General features: G+C 41.4%; 1 protein-coding gene across 3 annotated transcripts in view; it reads left to right on the top strand.

Moving 5' to 3' along the window:
* scaper (S-phase cyclin A-associated protein in the ER) overlaps window positions 1–17,834 on the top strand; it is a 291,693-nt gene extending 273,859 nt beyond the window's left edge. For all 3 annotated transcript variants that reach the window (XM_078532314.1, XM_078532315.1, XM_078532313.1), the window contains 3 exons: window positions 12,921–13,112; window positions 17,237–17,288; window positions 17,381–17,834. In XM_078532314.1, coding sequence (XP_078388440.1) covers window positions 12,921–13,112; window positions 17,237–17,288; window positions 17,381–17,487 — 351 coding nt within the window. In that variant the 3' untranslated portion in view covers window positions 17,488–17,834. The remainder of the gene's footprint in view (window positions 1–12,920; window positions 13,113–17,236; window positions 17,289–17,380) is intronic.
* The last annotated feature ends 4,732 nt before the right edge of the window (window positions 17,835–22,566 follow it).

Genomic DNA, 22,566 nt, shown 5'->3' with positions numbered 1-22,566 from the left:
CCATCTTTCCCTTGTTGGCATTTCAATTGACAGAGGCAGAAACTGGGCAAACTATTTGAGACTAATAACTTCATTAGCAGGATGGGAGGCATCACACTCTCTCAAGCGGGTGAGAAAGAGTACATCCATTTCCTGGGCAGGAATACTGCAGGTGGTTTCCCTATTCAATTTCCCTCCATTTTATACCCTGAACCACCTGAAAAGAGGCAAAAAAAATTGCAGCCAACCTTTACGTATAATTTATAACCGAGAAGGAGCTAGTAAAACCAAGATTGATTTGCAAATGGAGGAGTCCTGTGCTACTGCTTGATGTTTTCTCTCTAGATCATCATAACTTGCAGCATTATAAACTGCTGAGATGCTTTTTTCAAAATATCTCAAGGCTGCAAGCCAAGCTATTGATTCATTGCAGTTTGACAGAAATATATCCGACTGCCCTTTTCTACCATCACCGAACCCCAACCCACTAAAGAAATGTGCTTTATCAGTTGCTGAAAATGTTAGAATGAAAAGAGCCTCTCTTTATCTGTACAGCTGTATAATTTTGATCTGAATGCACCATAAGAAGCACAATTAGGATTCTTTCCATTATCAGATGTATTTCAATATGTGCTTTCAATTCCCTTATGTTCCCATTTTGACGGTGAACAGATTGGGATTTTAGTTTATTGTCAACTCATGAAACCAGAATGCTTTAGTGTAATATTTTTTGCTGCCCTTTGATAAACATATATCTGCTCAGAAAGGGCTGCTGCCTTTTGCACGCCGGTACAAAACCTTAGCATTGTACTACAGAAATTGTCATTTACAGATCACTTTAAGACAGGGAGGGACTTTTTGCTAAGTTCAGAGCCAGATGGATTTAGAAAAGGGTTAAATTGAAGCTGGAGCTCTGATGTCTCTTACGAAAATTCACAGAAAACAACATTAACTAATATCTCCACGTCATGAGACAGGAAAGGCGTGTTTTTATTTTTGGTTTACATTGTAGAAATTACTGATGCAAAGCCAGGTGGGTAGCAACTCATATTAAAGGGATCTCAACATCTGCTGTTATATCTCTCACTTTTCCTTCTATCCAATTAAATTATTCTCAGCTGTTTCCATTCCTTTCATCAGAGCGCACTGCTTGCTTATTTGAGCTTCCGAGATGTAGCATGCTTATGTATTTTGATAAAAGTCCCCAAGTTTATTTTCTGAAGCCTGAGTTCTCAAATGTCATGTGATTAGAAGAAAGAAATAATGACTTGCATTTATATAGTTCTTTTCACAACCACTGGACGCCTCAATGCTTTAGAGCCAATGAAGTATTTTTGAAGTGTAATCACTGTTGTAATACATGGAGCTGAGCAGCTAATTTGTGCACAGCAAGCTCCCACAAACAGCAATGTAACAACAACCAGATAATCTCTTTTTTTCATGATGTTGACTGAACGATAAATATTGGCCTCAAGACACGAGGAAGAAACCCCCCCATTCTTCTTTGAAATAGTATCATGGGATCTTTCACTTCCACCTAAGAAAGCAGATGGCACCTCAGTTTAATGCCTCATGTGAAAGACAACACCTCTAACAGTGCAGCAGTCCCTCAAAATTGTGCTGACTTAGATCTTATGCTCAAGCCTGTCGTCATTCACCGTCAGTTAACTGAGAGCGAGAAGGCTCTTTCTGCAACTTGGGACCCTCAAATGTTCCACCAGATATCTCTGGAAAATCAGCTGCAGCCAATTATTTAAATGAGATAATGTTACAGCAGTGGGTTTACACAAAAATGCAGTGACATGATTTCCCACAGTTGCTAGCAGGGAGAAATATTCTGCATCCAGTCACTTGACCTTAAAGAGTCAGCACAGACTTGTAACCAGAGGATTGAGAAATGGCTAAGAAAAACATTGCCAGTAATAAAATTGAAAGAACAGTATTACGGTAATAATGAGACCTTTGGGAGGTTTAGTTTCGTTAAGTCCTTTACTCAGAGGGTGGTGGTGGAGGGGGGTCTTAATTACCATAGTGACTTCCTCTGGGCGGACGAACTTCCCAAAATGACCTTTGAGATCATTTTACCTTTTGTGGTTCCCAAAGGTCAGGTTGAGGGAGAGCAACCTAATTGCATGTCCATGGAATGTGCACCCCTATTCTGTAGTTTCCAATTCTGTTTAGATTGCTGGAGGTTTTATCACAAGATGAGAAATATTGCTGGAGCCCTTAACACCAGCAGCAGTTGGACAGACTAAAATTAAGTGGAAAAGTAGGCCTACCCAGGTACCACCCGTAGCAAACTAATTCATTTTATTTTGATGTTTCCCCTGGATCCACACATCAGGAGCGAGCAACATTAGCCCAATTTAAATGCCACTGTAGTAAACAGTGTCTCTCCTATATTTGTTTGCCATTAGACAAGTCGGTCAGCATCCTGGGTGTTGCAAACCGAAAGGGGCAAAGCCAGGTGGTTGACTGACGGCTCTTAAATATTAACAAATACCACAGATCACCTCAGTTAATAGCAATTAGAGGCTTTTTTTCTAAGCTTAGACTGTCCTAGGAAACCCTTCAGATTTTAGTGATGTGAGGCACTGCAGTGCTTTTTTCCTTCCCCCACCTCCAAGACAGACGCGGTATAGGCAAGCATCAAATTGGATCAGAATAGAGGATAAAGTTAAAAAAGCAGATTTAAAGGCATTCTATCTGAATGCACGTACAATTCTCAAAAAGGTTGATGATTTGAATGCACAAATTCCCATTACAGAGACATGGCTACAGGGTGACCAAGATTGGGAATTGAATATCCAAGGATATTCAGAATTTATGAGGGATAAGTGAAAAGGAAAAGGAGGTGGGGTAACACTCTTAATAAAGGACAAGATCAGTACATTTATAAGAGAGGACCTTAGATTGAAGGATCAAGATGTGGAATTAGTTTACATGGAGCTAAGAAACAGCAACATGCAACATACATTGATGGGAGTTGATTATAGGCCACCAAACTGTAGTGGTAATGTTGGGCATGGTATAAATCAGGAAATTAGAATGCATGTAATGTGGGTAATACACTAATAATGGGCGAGTTCAATTTACACAGACTGGGTTAACCAGATCAGCACTAATGCTGTGGAGGATGAATACCTGGAGTGTGTACGAGATGGGTTTCTGGAGCAGTATGTTGAGGAGCTATGAGGGAGTGAGCTATTTTAGATTTAGTGTTGTGAAATGAAAAGGGACTAATTAATAACCTTGCTGTAAAGGAGCCTTTAGGAAATAGTGACCATAACGTGATAGAATTTTGCATTAAGTTTGAATGCGATATAGTTCGTTTTGAAACTAGAATCTTAAATCTGAAGAAAGGAAATTGAAGGTATGAGGGGCAAGTTGACTGGGATTGGGAAAATACGCTAAAAGATTTGATGGTAGAAAGGCAATGGCTAGTATTTAAAGAAATACTACACAGTCTATGACAGGTATACATTCCTCTAAGGCGCAAACACCCAAAGGACAAAGTAAATCAACCGTGGTTAATGAAAGAAGTTAAAGATTTCATTAAATCAAAGGAAGCGGCTTATAAGGATGCCAGAAAAAGTTGTAAGCCTGAGGATTGGGAGCAATCTAGAACCCAGCAAAGGAGGACTAAGAATGGGAAAAAAAGAATATGAATGCAAACTTGCGAGGAACATAAGGGTGGACTGTAAAAGTTTCTTTAGATATTTGAAAAGGAAAAGATTAGCTAGGACAAATGTGGGCCCACTGTAGGTGGGGACAGGAGAATTTATAGCGAAGAACAGGGAAATGGTGGAGAAACTAAACAGTTACTCTGTGTCTGTCTCCAAGGAAGAAAATACAGAAAATCTCCCAGAAGTACTCGATGACCAAGGGATTTGTGAAACTGAGGAACTGAAATTAGTATTAGTAAAGAGATGGTACTTGAAATGTTAACTGGATTGAAGGTTGATAAATCCCCAGGACCATATGAGCTTCATCCCAGAGTGTTGAAGGAGGTAGCTAGAGAGATAGCGGATGCATTGGTGGTTACCTTTCAAAATTCTATAGATTCTGGAAAGGTTCCTGCGGACTGGAAAGTAGCCAAGGGTAGCCCCACTATTAAGAAAAAGAGGGAGAATGGAGAACTGTAGACCTGTTAGTCTGACGTCAGTAGTAGAGAAAATGTTAGAATCTATTACAAATGATGTGATAACAGGACATTTAGAAAAATGGTGATAAGATTGGGCAGAGCCAGCATGGATTTATGAAAGGGAAGTCATGTTTGACAAACTTGTTGGAGTTTTTGAGGATGTTATTTGTAGCATAGATAAAGGAGAACCAGTGGATGTGATGTATTTGGATTTTCAGAAGGCTTTTGATAAGGTCCCACACAGAGGTCAGTAAATAAAATTAGAGTGCATGGGATTGGGGGAAATATACTAGTATGGGTTGAAAATTGGTTAACAGACAGAAAGCAGAGAGTAGGAATAAATGGATCATTCTCAGGATGGAAGGTTGTTACTAGTGGGGTGCCACAAGGATTAGTGCTAGGTCCACAGCTGTTCACATTCTATATAAATGATTTGGATGCGGGGACCAATTGTAATATTTCCAAATTTGCTAATGATGCCAAACTGGATGGGAACGTAAGTTGAGGGGAATGCGAGGAGGATTCAAGAGGATTTGGAAAGGTTAAGTGAATGGGCTAGAACATGGAATATAATGTGAATAAGTGTGAAGTTATTCACTTTGGCAGAAAAAAGAGAACGGCAGTATATTTCTTAAATGGTGAGAGGTCAGAAAATGCAGGTGTCCAAAGGGACCTTGGTGTCGTTGTTCATGAGTCACTAAAAGTTAGCATGCAGGTGCAGCAAGCAATTAGGAAGGCAAATGGTTTGATGTCCTTCATAGCGAGGGTATTTGAGTACAGGAGTAAGGATGTCTTGCTGCAGTTAAATAGAGCCCTGGTGAGACCTCACCTGGAGTATTGTGCACAGTTTTGGTCCCTTTATCTAAGGAGGGATATACTTGCCATAGAGGGAATGCAACAGAGATTTAGCAGATTAATCCCTGGGATGGTGGGATTGTTGTAAGAGGAACGATTGAAGAGACTGGGTCTGTATTCCGTAGAATCTCAAAGAATGAGAGGTGACCTCATTGAAACTTACAAAATTCTTACAGGGTGTGACAGGGTGGTTGTAAATAAGATGTTTTCCCTGGCTGGTGAGTCTAAAACCAGGTGACATAATTTCAGGATAAAGGGTAGGCCATTTAAGACTGAGATGAGGTGGAATTTCTTCACTCGGAGGGTGGTGAATCTTTGGAATTATCTACTCCAGGGGGCTGTGGAAGCTCAATCATTGAGCATGTTCAAGACAAAAATCAATAGATTTCTGGACACTAATGACATCATGGAGATAATGCAGGAAATTAGCATTGAGGTAAATGATCAGCCATGATCTAATTGAATGGCACAGCAGGCTCGATGGGCCAAATGACCTACTTCCTATGTTCCTGAAAGCTGCTTTTAAATTATTACTGCTCGGCATGGATATCACACAGCCAGCAAAGCAAACTTGTCATATTCAGTATGTGAGCACTATTCAAAGAAATGTAAAGCAGCTCCAATCCAGTTTTAGCATTCCCATAGCTTGCACCAGGCCCTGAGCCTGAATGAACAGAGGACTTGGGAACAGGACTGACCATTCGATCCTTTGAGGCTGCTCCTTTGGCTGCATTGGCTTCAACTCCACTTTTCTGTCTGCCCCCCAACCCCCACCAATAAATCTTGACTCCCTTGCCTATCAAAACTCTATCTAACTCATCCTTGAATAAGTTCAACGACCCAGTCTCCACTGCTTTCTGGGGAAGAGAATTCCACGGACTACTGACCCTCTAAGAGAAAAAATGTCTCCTTGTCTCCGGTTCAAAAGAGAGGTCACTTATTTTTAAACTGTGCCCCCTAGTTCCAGTTTTCCCCATAAGTGGAAGCATCCTCCCAGTATCCACCCTATATCGTCCCCTCAGGATCTTTTATCTTTCAATAAGATCACCTCTCGTTCTTCCAAATTCCAACAGGCATAGACTCAACTTATTCAACTTTCCTTCATAAGATAATCTCTTCATCCCAGGAATAATGGAGTTTTTTTGCCTAGTGGCTGACTCTTTAGTCCCCTTAGAAATAAGTGGGGTTATGGAATGCAGGAACATATTCAAACCCTTGAGCCTGTTCCACCAGTCAGAGCATCATGACCTGAATGCTAACTCCATCCATCTTCCTTGCCTCCATATCCCTTAATACATTTGCCTAGCAAAAATCAATTTACCTCAGATTTTAAATTATGAATTGAGCTAGCACCTACTGCTGCTTGTAAGAGAAAATCTCTCACTTCTGCCACCCTTTGTGTAGAAGTATTTCCTAGCTGCTCTCTTGAATTGCCTGGCCATTTTAAACTCATATGTAAACAAGATACTGTGGATGCTGGAGATCTGGAATAAAAACAGAAAGTGCTAGAAAAAACTCAGCAGGTCTGGCAGCATCTGTGGAGTATTTTTTTATAGCAGAATGAAGGTCATTGGGGTCTGAAAGCAAAACATGAGAACAAGATACAGACTGCCACTAGGGGAGAAAAGTGCAAAATGGAGGGCTGAGTTCATGGTCTGAAGTTGTTAAACTCAGTGTTAAGCCCAGAAGGCTGTAAAGTGCTTAATCGGAAGATGAGGTGCTGTTTCTCAAGTTTGCGTTGAGCTTTACTGGAAAACTGCAACATGCTGAGGACAGAAATGTGAGCATGAGATCAAGGTGGTGAATTGAAATGGCAAGCAACTGAAAGGTAGCAGTCATGCATGCAGACTGAACGGAGATGTTCTGCAAAGTAGTCACCACCGATGCTGCCAGACCTGCTGAGTTTTTCCAGCACTTTTTGTCTGTATTTCATTTCAAGCTAGTGTTTCCTTGACATAGACTCCACCTCCAGCAGAAAAAATGTCTTCCTATCTATGCTGTTGATTTCTTTCAAAATCCTAAAAAGTTCAGTCAAAGCGCTCTTACCTTCTATGTTCCAGGGAATACAACGCTTGTGCTCAGGTAACGTAGCGAGGATGATGGACCCTGTGTTTCATATTTACAGTGTAGGATGTGTTTTTCTTCTCTTTTCTCTTGACTTGCTCAGGGATGCAGTTCCATGGAAACCAGCTGCTACCCAAGTGCCCGTTTTTCTTATGCGAGCCTAGCTCAACGGGTGTTTGTAAGCCATACCACGGCTGGGAGCGTGGTAACCCAGCAGGAGTTGGCCCTCGCCTAACATCTACACAGTCGCTCTTCCAAGCATGGGCCACTGGATAGCCCTTAGAAGGCAAAATCCCTAGGCAGTTTTGTGCCAATCCTTTTGTCACACTGGCTGAAATCAGCTAACTCAGTGCAATCATGGTTTGAAACTGAGAGCACTGTGATTTGTGCAGCTTAGCATCACACTGGTAACAACTTAATCTCCAACAAATTAAGAGTTTTGTTGTATTTTTTGAAAATGCACTTTTTTTTGGATTGCTGGGTCTATTTTGGCTCTCCATTCAGTGTTTTCACTGTACACTGCTTCCCATTGCATAAAAAGAAAAGAAAGAATTGTACTTATACAATGCTTTTCACAACATCAGGAGGTCCCAAATCACTTTACAGCCAATTAAGTAGCTTTGATGTGTAGTCACCGGTGAGATGTAGGAAACACAGCAGCCTATTTTGTGCACAGCAAGCTCCCACAAATAGCAATAAATGACTAGATAATCTATTTTAGCTGTGTTGGATAAATATTGGCCAGAACACCAGGAGAACTCCCCTGTTCTTTTAAATAGTAGCATGGGATCTTAAACGTTCACATAAAGGAGGCTTGGGTTAAAGTCACAATGGAAAGCAGCCTCAATGCAGCATTCCTTCAGTGCTGCACCAGGGGCATCGGCCTAGAGTACTTGCTCAAATCTCTGGAGCGGGTCTTTAACCTGTAACAGCTTGCATTTATGTAACACCTTTAACAAAATAAAATGTCCCAAGGTGCACTATCGAGCTAAAGTTGACACTGTGCCACATAACATATTAAGGCAGGTGATCAAAAGCTTGGTCAAAGAGGTAAGCTTTAAGCAGCATTTTAAAAAAGAAGAGGAGTCGGAGAACATCGGGAAAGGAATTCTAGAGCTCTGAGGGTGCTACTGACTAAGAAACAGCTGACATAAATATAAAGGCAAAATACTGCAGATGCTGGAAATCTGAAACAAAAACAAGAAAAACTCAGCAAATCTGACAGCACCGGTGGAGAGAAAGACAGAGTTAATGTTTTGAGTCCGTATGACTCTCCTTCAGAGCTGAAGAAACAGCTGACGCCTGACAATGATGATAACCTAGCTTCATGTGATAAATCCATAGTACATCAGTATCATTTTTGCCCAGCACAGTTTTCAGAAAAGCAGCGAATACTGTTGTACGAAGAAAAGCAGCCAGATTTCAATAACTGCATGGAATTTTTTCAACATTGAAGTCACATTGTATTCCATTTATCATTATTTGCTGGCACATTCTGAAACCTGGTATTGAAAATGCCCTTATGTTTCATAGTTTGGTGGATAAGTCATATTTTATAGACTCTGCAGTGCAACAATTTACAGTTAATGGTATTCCATTGAGTTTCAGAATCAAACACTGATTGAAAAAGCAGGACTTGGACTTGTTTAGCACCTTTCACCACCTCAGGACACCCCAAAGCACTTTACAGCCAATTAAGTACTTTTGAAGTGCAGCTACCGTTATAATGTAGGAAATACGGCAGCCAATTTGCACACAGCAAGGTCCTATAAACAACAATGTGATAATGAGCAGATAATCTGCTTTAGTGATGTTGAGGGATAAGTATTGGCCAGGACACCGGCGGGGTGGGGGGAGATCCTCACACCTTTTCTTTGTAATAGTGCCATGGGATCTATTCCATCAGATAGAGATGGAAATACATAGTATGCCATTGCTTTTCTAAAAGATTAAGAAAGCCTGGCTAGTATTTCAGGTACAACCTTCCAGGCAGTTCTAATGAAAGATCCCAGCTGAAACATTAATTTCTCTTTCTCTATCCAAGGCTGACTGCCCTGCATATTTACTACATTTTCTCTGGTTATTTAATTCCCCTCCAAATTTAAATGTGGCTGATGCATACTGATATCATAGGCACGAACTCCAGGGACCTTTCCTATTTCTTCACCTTTGAACTGTGGCGTTGAATATTGGGAAGCATGGAGGACACCCCAGCTGAGAACCTGATCTTGCCTCCACTCAGTTTCCTCACACAAGTGTTTTCCAAATAGGAAATCACTAGATAATGATTAGGAGCAGTGAACCTGCCTGATTTTTTTTTCATCCTCCTTGTTATTTTCTGTACTTCAATTTCCTGCATTTGTAGTTTTGTTCCTTCTAACCTCCATGAGTAAATCCCTGCTTCGTCCTCAATGTTGCACTCAGTATGCACCATTAAATTGTGTATTACGTATTGCTGCTCACAATATATTACAGCCCTTGGCAGTAGGTCTCTTGCCCTCGTGCCTAAAACTTGGATTTGTTTACTTGCATTCTTACAACTCAAGTACATCATCAGTGGGGCCATATATTCTTCAGCAGTTGTTAAAAAAAAAGCCCTTTGAAATAAATCTTGTAAAACCCTGCAATTTATGTTGTCGCAGGCTCCTCTGTTTCATCCAGCACCTCTGGCTTTAATTTGGGTGCTAGCCGACATGAGTGCTTGCGCCTGGAAAGTTTGTGTTTTGCCAACCCACAATTTACAATCCTGAGCTGCAGTTTTACAACTCCTTAAGGCCTACCCCAGGCTACCTCCCAGGCTGAAGAAAGTCTGTTCTGAGGGAATTTATGTTTCCTTATTGTTCATTGGTAATCAAGCTAACCTGGGAGTGATTTGAATTTAATATCAGTTAGTTGAATTTAATGACTTGATTGAAAAGGTTCTGTGGAGCTAACAGGATGTGGGCACAGCAAGGTTCCATTAGTGGTATTGCTTCATTTCTTAATGTGCGCAAGTCTCTCTGTAAACTTGGCCTGCTTTATGACAAGTCCCATTAGTCTAAACAGTCTTACTCTTGGACTCGGCTAAGCTGATGAGAGCAGTGATAAGAAAAACGAATGGCGACATCACTGGAATTTTTTTTTAAGTGTCTTCTGAAGCCTCCTTTCCCTACACCCCCCTCCTCCCCCACCCACTTTTCCAGGCTGTTTGCTTCTTAACATGTGCAGTTATAAAATCTCTGCAAACATAGATTCAGGGGATGACTGTGCCCTGCATTCCTCATGTAGCAAACTGATGCTGTATTCCGAGGAAGGGCGTGATGGTGGGGGAATTAATTGTGTACCTCTGTGCCTTTGGAGACCAAGTCTATTCATGCGTCATTAGGTTCAGTCAACTTGGCTGCTAAAAGGTTGGGGGAAGGGGGCACTGGAGAATTCATAGTCTATTCATCTTAAGTGAATACTTTTCTCTCCTCTCTAAACGTTCACTTATCAGGAGTCTACAGTGAAACGCCAATGGAAATATCCTTGTTGCAACACTTCTTGTAAATTTTAGATTCTAATAGGTCTTAAAAACTGTGAACATTTTGTTCCTTTTTCTCTCACGGTGGAATTTAATACCAGCCCGGCCACATACCACATTCTGCAGTAAGTTGACGGTCAGGTTTGAAAGGTTCCAGTTTAGCACTTTTCTGTGGTGAGGAGCCCTGTTACTGAGTGAGGTCACCCAGGGGCAGGGAGTTAGCTGCTTCTCAGTCAGGTTGCTGGTTCATGAATCGCGATGGTTGGTCCGGATACCTGAGCAAGGATTGGGGAGAATCAGCCAAGGTTCCCACTTCTGACCGTTATCCAGTGACCCTGTGCAACCCACCCCCACCGCCGAGCGCAGAGACATTAACCCCTTGGCCTCATTGACCAATTTGAACAAAGCACTGGAGAGCTGCTCCAGTGTAGCACAGGTCATTCATTGTCTCTGAGACAGAAACTGAAACGACGTTGACAGTGTATAACTTTGACATATATTAATATTATCCTTCAACCAAATTCATTTTTTCAAAACTGACTGTCTGGACATGATCACATTGTTATTTGTGGGAGCTTACTGTGCATAAATTGGCTGCCGTATTGCCTTCATGACTCCAGTGACTATACTTCAAGAGTGCCCTAATGGACTTAACAGGAGGTTGCGGCTATTAATTCAGCACAGTTATGATATTCCTGTGCTGGTAATACAGAGGGTTAGATTATTAATCTAGAGACGCGAATTCAAATCTCCCCGTGCCAGGGGAATTTAAATTCACTCAATGAAATAAATCTGGAACAAAAAAATAGCATTAGCATTAATATCAACAATATTAGTATTGTTGTTGTAAAGAAAAGCCATCAGATTCACTGATGTCCTTTAGGGAAGGAAATCTGCCATCCTTACTCAGTCAGGCTTGTATGTGACTCCAGACCAATGGCAATGTGGTTGATTCTTAAATGCCCTCCCAAATAGCTTAGCAAGTCACTCAGTTGCATTCAGGAAGGCAGCTCACCACCACCACCTTCTCAAGGCAGTTAGTGAACAATAAATGTTAGATACATAAATGGCCCTCTGATATTTGACCATGGAGAGCATCACAGCTGAATCCAACTTGTTCTCTCCCGACCATTCCACCAGGTTCCACTTGGATAACAATCAGGATTAGAAACCCTGACTGATTTTCCACATCCTACCCAGGAGCACGCAGACCAGTTCTAGCAACCCAACAGCTGATGAAAGCTAACTTAACATGGGTAGGGGATTGAACTGAAGGTTCTTGATTAAACTCTTACTTTTGTAATAGCTAGCTGAACCATTACTAAAAACACAATTTAGCCCGGGGCTGCTTAAGGGTTATTGTAATGCAGAATAGAGCATTCCAGAGCTGTTTCCTCTGCTATGTCATGCATGACCTCTGACCTTCCTAGGTTGAAGCGGTCACTTAGAGTAGGGGAGAAGTGGTTACTTCTGACATCTGTGTTGTCTCGTATCCCAGTTGTCTTTGACACGGTGCTAAACGGTATGAGATGGCTACACACCTGCTTGTGGTTGTGTGTTTAGCTAATCTGTTTTATGCCATTTTCTGTTAGTCCAACCTTGTAATGTAAATGTTTAAAAAGATTTACACACTGCACCAGCAGACTCGAAGGTGTGGGATGGCTACACACTGCCCCTGAATTTACCTGGCGGTGCAAAAGGAAAACTGGAAATCTGGCATAAAAATAGAAGCTGCCTGAAATCTTAGGGTGGGAAAGTTGTGTTTGAAAGCGAATAATAGGTTGTGATGGAAGTTCCCACCTGAAACATTAACCTACTTTCTCCTTCAAGTGCGAGCAGACCTGCGGTGCACTTTCATCATTTTTTGTTTTTATTCTGTTTGCATTTGCTTCCTTTTTTTCTCACTACTTAATCCTTTGTGGTCCACACAGGCAGTGTAGTCTTCAGGTGAGTACAGCAGGGGATAATTAGACCAGAGACCTGTAGACATAATTGAATCCCTATTTTAAAGGCATGCATTATATCCTTATTTCTGCATAAAACTTTGATCTCATGTTAATATTTATTGCCAAAAAGTAGCGCTGGCAGCCATTTGAAAAGCAGCGTTGGTTGGAGCAGAAGAATTTCTCGGTACAGGCTGAGGTGCTGGGAGAGGGAAAATGGAGATGCTGCAGCAACACCACTGGTGGAAGGCGGTAATGATGGTGTGACAAGTTTACATTATAAATTTGTACATAGGAGTTTATAATGGGAAAAATTAATACAAAAGCGCAACAAATGCATGATTTTAATATATTTTAGATTTGTACATAATGCACTCTGTTTTACTGGTTTTTACCCCTATTTTATGAACATAATATTCCCTCTGTCCTTTAGGTAACAGTGCAATCAGGCCGCCATCCCACTGTTCTTCAGAAGCTCTGTCAACTGCCTTTTCAGTACTTCAGTGACCAGCGGTTAATCAAAGTCCTGTTCCCAACACTGATCACAGCTTGTTACAACAACCTGCAGAACAAGGTCATCTTAGAGCAGGAGATGAGCTGCATTCTGCTGGCTACATTTATCCAGGTAAACATGTGAAATTGTACCGTACGTACTGTTTTGTGACTGTTGCCCACTTTAGAGTGGTGTGACCCAACAATACTGTTATAGTGGCTGCTCTGCATAGCCAACTGATCAGGCAAGCAGAGATCTATGTGTGCTTGTTCACATTTGCACATACGCAGCTGCATACTGCCCACATGCAGCTTAAATTTCAAAACATAGAGCAGGTAGATGTGATATTAGCCAATTCCACTCAGGATTGCAGTAAGGATGCCACAGTTGGCCTCAACATGCTCAAACTGAGCGAAAAATTATTCAAGGTTCCCATTCCCAATCACTATCCTGTGATTGTTACTGGAAAGTGCAGGTGTGTGGACATTGGACAAGGACAGGAACAAGTTCAGCTGCCACACCCACCATGGCAGACAGCCTGGCAACTCTCACTGTCTTGTCTTCGGTTTGAATAAAAGCCATTTTGGCATACTTCCAACAGCGAACACCTGTGGAGTTGCACACCAGCAAAGGAGGAGAGAAGAAATTTAACAAACAAAATACTGTTCTACTGTTTGGCGAATTATGACTGTTATTCTATAGTTTTGTAATAGCTAATCCCATTGTTTAATCTCATTAAGTTAGACCCCTGCGACAGCATGTTCCAAACCTGCGACCTGTACCACCTAAAAGAACAAGTACAGCTGGCATGTGGGGACACCACAACCCACAAGTTCCTGTCCAAGTTTCTCACCATCATGACTTGGAAGTATATCATTATTTGAGTATTGCTGGGGCAAAAAAACATGCTGTCAAAGCTTTATGTCTGCACTCATCAGGACAATTCTCAAGAATACCAATTGTAAAGGGAACAAAATTTATACTGCTTTAGAAGAGAGTGCTGATTGGTTGGCAAGTGGTCTGTGATTGATAAAAGCGTTACCATGGAGAATCTACCAGGGAAGAGTTGAAATCCAGGCCTTTGTTTAAGTTCAAAGCATGCAGGTTGACGCTGATTGGTCAAGGTATTGCCATGGGGAATGAACCAGGGAATGGCTTTCCCCCACGCTTTTGTTTAGTTGAATAAATGTGCAATGTGTGGACATGTTCTTTCTGTTTGCAAAGGAAGGGCCATGTCTGTGAATGTATATAACTTCTAGCATGCATAAATGAGCCACACTGCAAGCCCACCTGATAATCTTAAATTGGTTGTTAGTGTAATTATTAGCACAGTGAGGATTTTTTTAACAAGTGCTGTCCAATCGCAGAATCACATCTAATGTTGGATATAATGTTTGAGTTTTACGAACACAGGCTGGTTGCATACGGTCAGTACTTTGCCGACCGCAGACAGCCGAAGGAATTGTTTGATATGACCCGCCAATTTTTGGGACGTTTGACCTCCATATCTGGCATCACACCAGCACCAAAATTCATATGCCACATTACCCATTGCGTGATAGGCAGAACATCTTTTTGGCTTGACAGCAGCAAGCCGTACATCCCAAAAACTGGTGGATTATATCAAACAGCATGTCCCTTCGGCTGCTAGTGGAGAACACCATTCATGTTGCTGCTGCATAGTAATGACTAGAAATGGAAATAGAAATGACTAGCTTCACCTGTTGTTCAAATCTTTGAGACCCATCATACCCTTCAAGGGTAACTTGAGGTAGACTGGGCACCTATCAGGCCAGAATGTGGCGGCCTTAGGCCCATTCATGACTTTGCACAATATAACATTGGGCAATGACCTGATCAAGGTAGCCATTAGCCTGCAGGATAGCTTTGATGTGCCCTATTTCAGCATTAAGCTTGCATGGTGAGCAAATGGCTCTGGCCTTATTTACGAGGTTCTTGATAAGACCAATCTTATAGCACGTGGAACTACAGGAATCCCAACACGTATGTTGACTAGTGAATACTGGCACATGGATCAATCAAATGAGCTCCCTTTCCTTGACGTGCTAGTTGAGAAATCTGCTACTGGGTTCTCTACTACTGTAAACCTACCTTCACTGGTCACAACACTACACATTGGGTTTCCTACAGTTCCACGCGCCATAAGATTGGCCTAATCAGCAACCTTGTAAATAGGGTCCGAGCCATTTGCTCACCATGTAAGCTTCATGCTGAAATAGGGCACATCAAAGGCACCCTGTGGGAAAATAACTATCCTGATCACCGTATATCACCCAAACTCATGAATGGGCCTAAGGCAGCCACTTTCGGTCTTGAAAAGGCTCAGTCTACCTCAGATTACCCTGGAAGGGTAAGATGTCCCAAAAGTTTGAGCAACAGGTGAAGCTAGCTGTTTCACATTGCTACTATGCTGTAGCAACACGAGTGGTGTTTGCCACTAACAAGATGCTGCTGTCAAGCCGAAAACACATTCTGCCCATCGCACAAATGAGTAATGTGGTATAGGAATTTCAGTGCCAGTGTGATGATAGGTTTGTAGGCCGTACATCCCAACGAAGCTGAGATAGTGGAGCTGCAGACACAAGTCTACATCTACAGTTCTTTCCCTGATACGTAAACGTGATTTTACTATCAATTTACTCTACAATTTTTTCATTAATATTGCCTTTTGCATTGAGGCAAAGTGTGTGGCGTAAGTTGCTAACAATGCTGCCTGTACCTAACTTTGAGCATAGTAAGAATACCTTGAGGAAGGAGTGTTTGACTTTTCACCAGCTGCAGTATAACTTCAGCTCTCTCAAACGGTACTTTAATACCTCGATGAGCATCATTAACTTGAGCAAAAAGCCAGCTGTCCACCTGACTATTTGATAACACTAAACTATAACCTGTAATTTGAATGCTGATGAAAGCTGCACATGTGAAGAACTTGGCTTTGCTTGAGTAGAGAGGGATGTGGTGCCAGCAATGTAAGTTACTGTCAATAGTGGTAACTGCATAGCACCAATGCCACTGTGAATATTCTATGCCAAAGAGCTGCTGGACTAGTGCAGACATGAATCATACACATTTGAGGGGAAGACATACAAATCCTGAAAAGCATCTGTGGGAACACTAAGTGCAGTGAGAATACTGCCAGACTTCATGTTATGATCAAAACAATGGCACTGTCATTAAAAAAAATCATTTGATTTGAACATTTAACACTTTTCATCTTACTTCAAATGTTTAAAAAGTTTTGCACCCCCAAATTATGAGAAATGCAAGATGATGGACAGTTTCACCCATACCTCAAGGGCAGATATCATGCTAAACTAAAATCTTGATCTTAGTCACAGATAATGTACTCCAAATCTCTGAATTTTAAATCTGTAATACTTTAGTTAGGCAAGTAAGATGATTCAAAATAAGTTCCACTACAAGCTCACTGACTCCCACAGCTATCTTGACTACACGTCCTCCTGCAACATTTCCTGTAAGGACTCTCTTCCATTCTCACAGTTTCTGCATCTCCACTGTGTCTGTTCTGACGATGCCACCTTTTATACCAGTGCTTCTGATATGTTTTCCTTTTGATTCAACTGATGATTTCTCCCACCTCTGCGCCACCACCCCCACCATGGTAGACAATGCCCTTTACTATGTCCATTTCATTTCCTGTGCTTCTGCTCTCACCCCTTCTCCTCACTCCCAGAATCACAATCCGGTTCCCCTTGTCCTCATCTTCCACCCCTCCCCATTCAACAGATCATCGTCTGCCATTTCCTTCTCCATTAGCACTTTGCCATCACCAAACACATATTCCCCATCCCTCCTCTTTCAGCACTCCAAAGGGACCGTAACCTCAGTGATATCCTTGTGCACTCCTTAATCACTCCCAACACCAACTCCTGTTCCCACACCACCACCTATCCCAATGCACGATGACATATTGATCTAGAAAAGCATATTACACTGCCCAAAAAGATGCTGTTCAAGAACAGCATGTGGCACTTCTCTGGCCACAGTAACCTAGAACAAGGGCTCGTCACACTCTTCTGGTATGTGTAGTGCTGTGTAGTATCACCTTGATCTGAAACTGTACTACTTCATAATGCAGGAAAACTATGACCATGGATAGCAAAAATGGAAAGAGGGGGGAAAAGTGGACAGAACCAAAGTGGACAGTAAAAGATTCATGTAAAAACACAAAATTGATCAAATGACTAAATATGCGTGTATTTTTTTCAACTTAGGACTTTGCGCAGAATTTGAGTCAGTCAGACAATAAACCTTCTCAACAGAGGGGTAAGTATCACCAATTTGTTCTCTGTGTACTTGTCGTAAACGGCAACAGCATAAATTTTCTATTTAACAATTTATTGTCTTCCTCATTTCAGAGAAGGCTCCTGGAACTCAAGACTACCTTGAATTCTCCAACAGGTTCCCCCGTGAGATGTGGGAGGATGCCAGGAAGTTTTTTTTAAACAAAGAAACAGTTTGCTAAGGATAAAACAAAACGGGGGGTAATACTCAACGCCACAAAATATTATTTGATTTAAAAACTAGTAATTCATTCACTGACATTATGTTCTAGAATGTTCTTATATATGATTTGCACAAATTGTATATAGTACCTGTTGTACATATGATCTTCATTGTAATCACTTTTTGACAATTTTTTAATGTGAACCTTTCTAATGTCTGTGCATATAGAATAATCCATTTGGTTTTGGTTGTTTAGGATGATACGGCAGTTCCCTGTGGAATGCATCAACTAATTTTATTTATTAGAAGTACATCGGTGACTCAAATACGCTGATGACCCAATAAAATTATTTATTTTCATCTGCATCGATGTGAAGTGTTGAATATGTGCTGGGGGGGCAACTTATGGAGTAGGAGTAGACCAGATAACCCCTCGAGCCTGATTCGCCTTTCAATATGGTCATGGCTGATCTTAGGCTTCAACTCCACTTTCCTGCCCACTCCCCATAATTTCTTGATTCCCCAGGGAGACCAAAAATCTGCCTATCCCAGCCTTAACTATATTTGATGATGGTGCATCCAAAACCCTGTGGGATAGAGAATTCCAAAGATTCACAAGCCTTTGAGTGAAGAAACTTCTTCTAATTGCAGTCCTAAATGATCGCCCCCTTATCCTGAGACTTTGTCCCCATTATCTAGACTTCCAGGTAATTCTGTTTTTATTTTGAAACAATCTCAGTGTCTATCCTATCAAGCTCCTTCAGAATCTTATATGTTTCAATGAGATCACCTCTCATTCACCTAAACTCCAGAGAATATAGACCCAATTTACTTCAAGCCGATAGCCGCCACATGTATTGTTCCCAAAATGTGGATGAACTATGCTAATCTTAATGTATTTTTTATTAGGCTAGGGGAGCCTCTGGCAATGCACATATTATTTGTCCAAGCTTCTGTTAACCTTGAGAAGCTAGTGTATTTTGTAACTGAGGCTTGCTAGGCTACTTCAGAGGCCATTGAATTTCAAACTATTAGGCATAGAGGTAGAATCACGTGTAGACCAGACTGAATAGGGGTGCCTGGTTCCTTCCCTGAAAGACATTTGTAAACAAGTTGCGTGTGAACAACAATCCAGCAGCTTTCATAGTCTTTTCTTTTGATGCCAGCCAGAACTTGCCATGTGGGATTTTAACTTGCAACTTCTGTTATTGAACCTGTACCGTAACCACCTTAATAAGAAAGAAAGAGATTTGTATAGTGACCACCAGACATCTGAAAGCGCCTTTACAGACAAGGAAATGCTTTTTGAAGTCTAGTCACTGTTGTAATGTAGGAATCATGGCAGTTAATTTCACATTCAGCAGACTCCTACAAACAGCAATGTGATCATTACCACATAATACAATGTTTTTAGGATTATTACCAGTGTATAGTGACTGAATAAGTTAGATTCTGTTCCAGAATCTGGGATTTCAGGATTTTTACCGATGCTTTTGGAGGATGTTCCATTATTCCATCCATTTTCCACAAACTAGTGCCCTTGATCTTTAATAATCATGTAATGTTTAGGATTCAGAATTATCCTCAATTGTTATTACCAAACTGTAAATTCTTTCTCTCCAAAGAAACTCTCTTTGCATTCTCTTTTCAATCTCAGTGTGTCCTGGGCCTTGGTCCTTTACCTGGGTCACTCAATGAATGCCAATGCACCAAAGCAGTTGATGTATTTACGAGGACTGAATCAGATTGTCCTCCTATTTTGTGGCACAGAACCTTAAGTCGTAGCGACGTGTTGCTCTGTAGGATGCAGGTCTGTGCCTGTAGTCTAACCATGACAGAGTTCCCAATCTCAGCTACAGCCAGGAAGCACAGATCAAATTAACCAAAAGTAAGGAAGCAAAAGTCAGAACAACAAAAATTTAACCCAATAATATTTAGGAACAGAACAAAAACCCATTCAACCCCACAAACCTGTGTATTTTTGATTGATAAATCCCAACACCACATCTTCCTTATCACCAAGTCAGAAGGGAGAGGACATCAACTAAGATTGGTGTCTGGGGTAAATGACATATGAAGCTTGAGAGCAGGTTATGTGCAGGTTAAGTGAAGGGAGAAAAATGCTTTAAAATGGAAAATGAATCTTTATTTGAAACATAAAATTGAAGAAAAAATACATAAAGTTTCTCTCTGCGCCTAAAGCTCAATACTGAGTAAAAGACAGACTTGCATTTATAGAGCACCTTTCACAACCTCAGGACATCCCAAAGCGCTTTACAGCCAATGAAATACTTTTGAAGTGTAGTCACTTGCTACAATGGAAGAAATGGGCAGCCAATTTGCACAAAGCAAGGTTCCACAGAGAGAAACAGAGTTAACATTTCAAGTCCGTATAACCCTTCTTCTCTGAAGAAGGGTCATACGGACTCTGTTTTTCTCACTCCGCAGATGCTGCTAGACCTGCTGAGTTTTTCCAGCATTTTCAGTTTTTGTTTCAGATTTCCAGCATCCGCAGTATTTTGCTTTTATCTTAAGGTTCCACAGATATTGCTAAAGGCTAGATACTATTTTTTAAACTGATGTTGGTCGTGGGATAAATATTGGCCAGGGCACCAGAGAGAACTCCTCTGGTCTTCTTTAAAGTACCGCCATTGGATCTTTTATATCCAACTGAGAAGACAGACGGAGTCTCAGTTTAACGTCTCACCTGAAAGGCAAGTAATAGATTTTTCACTTCTAGCTCGTAGATGTTAAGCACTAGATGGATATGGTGCTGAAACATACAGATGCAGTGATTTGTTAGTTTGACCTCTTGTTTGTGCTAAGTTGGCTGTTTTCAGGCAGGGCAGAAAGGGAGGGTCATAGTAATAAAATTGGACTTACTGCTGTAAGGCCAGATATACATGGAGAGACGAGAGAATCTGGGATAGTTCTCCTTGGAGCAGACGCCATAGGGGGAGTTAAAAGAGGTGTTCAAAATCAAAAATTATTTGAATAGAATAAGTAAGAATAATTGAATAGAATAAACTGTTTCCACTGGCTGAAGATCAGTAACCAGCTGACACAAATTTAAGGTCGTTATCAAAAGAACCTGAGGTGAGGTAAATCTGGAATGTGCTGCTTGAAAGCCTGGTGGAATAACAACTTTAAAAAGTGAATTGGATAAATACTTGAAGGGGAAAAAATTGCGGAGCTATGGTGAAAAGGCAGGAGAGTGAGACGGATCAAAGAGACAGCACAGACACGATGGGCCAAATGGTTTCCTTATGTACTATATAATGCTATGAAAGGGAGAATTAGGCAATGTTCCCCACTCCAAACCACCTATGGAAAGCAATCATGCACATTGATTGAGGGCAATACCTAAGCATTGCTGGAGTGCAGGCACAGTCAAATTCCTTACTGACTGGGGTCACATATGATGATAGAGGGATACTTGAGTGAGGATACCGGGGGCTGCCATTGTCTTGAACTGCACCCCAGCAAAAGTTCATGCCTCATAGATATGTGGCAGAAGAGTTTATAGATATGTGGGAAGAGGTTGCAAGCTTATAATCCAATTGTAAGATTCATATAGTCCAGAATGATTTGTAAATCCCTTTGATCAACTTTTCCATGCAGTAATGAAAAGAGTATAATATACCTGTGAGTGGTCATAAGAATTCAGGTGTTATGATCTACTTGAGTAAAGTTTTATAATTTCAGGATATAGTTATGTTTCTATGTTAACTACATATTACTAAAAATCTTTTATGTACACAGATCCTGTTGCCATAAGTTTTACTGGCACCTTCATGTTAATATCTAGCATTCAAGTTGACTATGTAAACGTTTAGAGTGGAAATCCTGTAACAGTATATTTCAGTCTTTAGCCAGTAAGTGGTGCAGTGGATGGATATTCTGAAGTGTCTCCGAACCATATACTGTGGCTACAAGAGCAGGTCAGAGGCTGGGAACTCTGCAGCGAGTAACTCACCACCTGACTCCTCAAAGCATGTCCACCGTCTACAAGGCACAAGTCAGTAGTGGAAGACTCCCCATTTCCCTGGATGAGTGTAGCTCCAACAATACTCAAGAAGCTTGACACCATCTAAGCCAAAGCAGCCCACTTGATTGGCACCCCATCCACCACCTTAAACATTCACTTCCTCCACCACCGACGCACAGTGACAGCAGTGTGTACCATCAACAGGATGCACTGCAGCAACTCACCAAGGGTCCTTCGACATCACCCTCCAGACTTGTTGCCTCTACCACCTTGAAGGACAAGGGCGGCAGATACATGGGAACACCACCACCTGCAAGTTCCCCTCCAAGCCACTCACCTTCCTGACTTGGAACCATATCACCATTCCTTCACTGTCACTGGGTCAAAATTCTGGAACTCCCTAACAGCACTGTGGGTGTACATACACCACATGGACTTGAGCGGTTCAAGAAGGCAGCTCACCACCACCTTCTCAAGGGCAATTAGGGATGGACAATAAACGCTGGCCTAGCCAGTGACGCCCTCATCCCATGAAAATGAAAATAAAATTGTCACTATCTTGTAAATACTGTGGACAATGCAGTGGGTAGTTTACTAACATACTGATATTTTGTGGAATGGATGAGAATCAATGTAAGATCTGCTCTTAAACCAACAGTTACTCCGTGATGAGAGTTGCTTACCGGCATGTTCTTTATCATTGAGGCATGCGATGTTCATGTTAAATAATGAAATGGAAGGCTGAACCCCCTCAATGATTCATTGGTAACTGCGCTGCTTTTTATTTAGCACAGCATGTAGGCAAATAAAACCCCTGGTTCAGTTTCTGATCTGTTCTGAATTAGCTGATCACAGTTGGAACGGCAATAGGATGCTACTGTCAGCCTTGGCACTCCTGTTTTAGGGGGACGTAGCTAGGGTCCCTAATCCTGGTCCCTGCTTTAACACATGTGGATCGATGAGAAGGGTTCACACTTTACAACTTTACAATTGTGCACCCCACAGTCAAATAGTCTGCCCTGATTCGCACATTAAAGTGGCTGGAGGGCATTTAATGCCTGCAGAGGTGTCACCAGCTTGAATCGGCATCTTTAGGAAAGTGAGGCAGAA

The sequence above is a fragment of the Cetorhinus maximus genome, chromosome 30 (assembly GCF_964194155.1).
Source record: "Cetorhinus maximus chromosome 30, sCetMax3.hap1.1, whole genome shotgun sequence".
NCBI lineage: Eukaryota > Metazoa > Chordata > Chondrichthyes > Lamniformes > Cetorhinidae > Cetorhinus > Cetorhinus maximus.
Note: the sequence above shows the minus strand (reverse complement) of the source record. Positions and strands in the feature narration are given on the sequence as shown.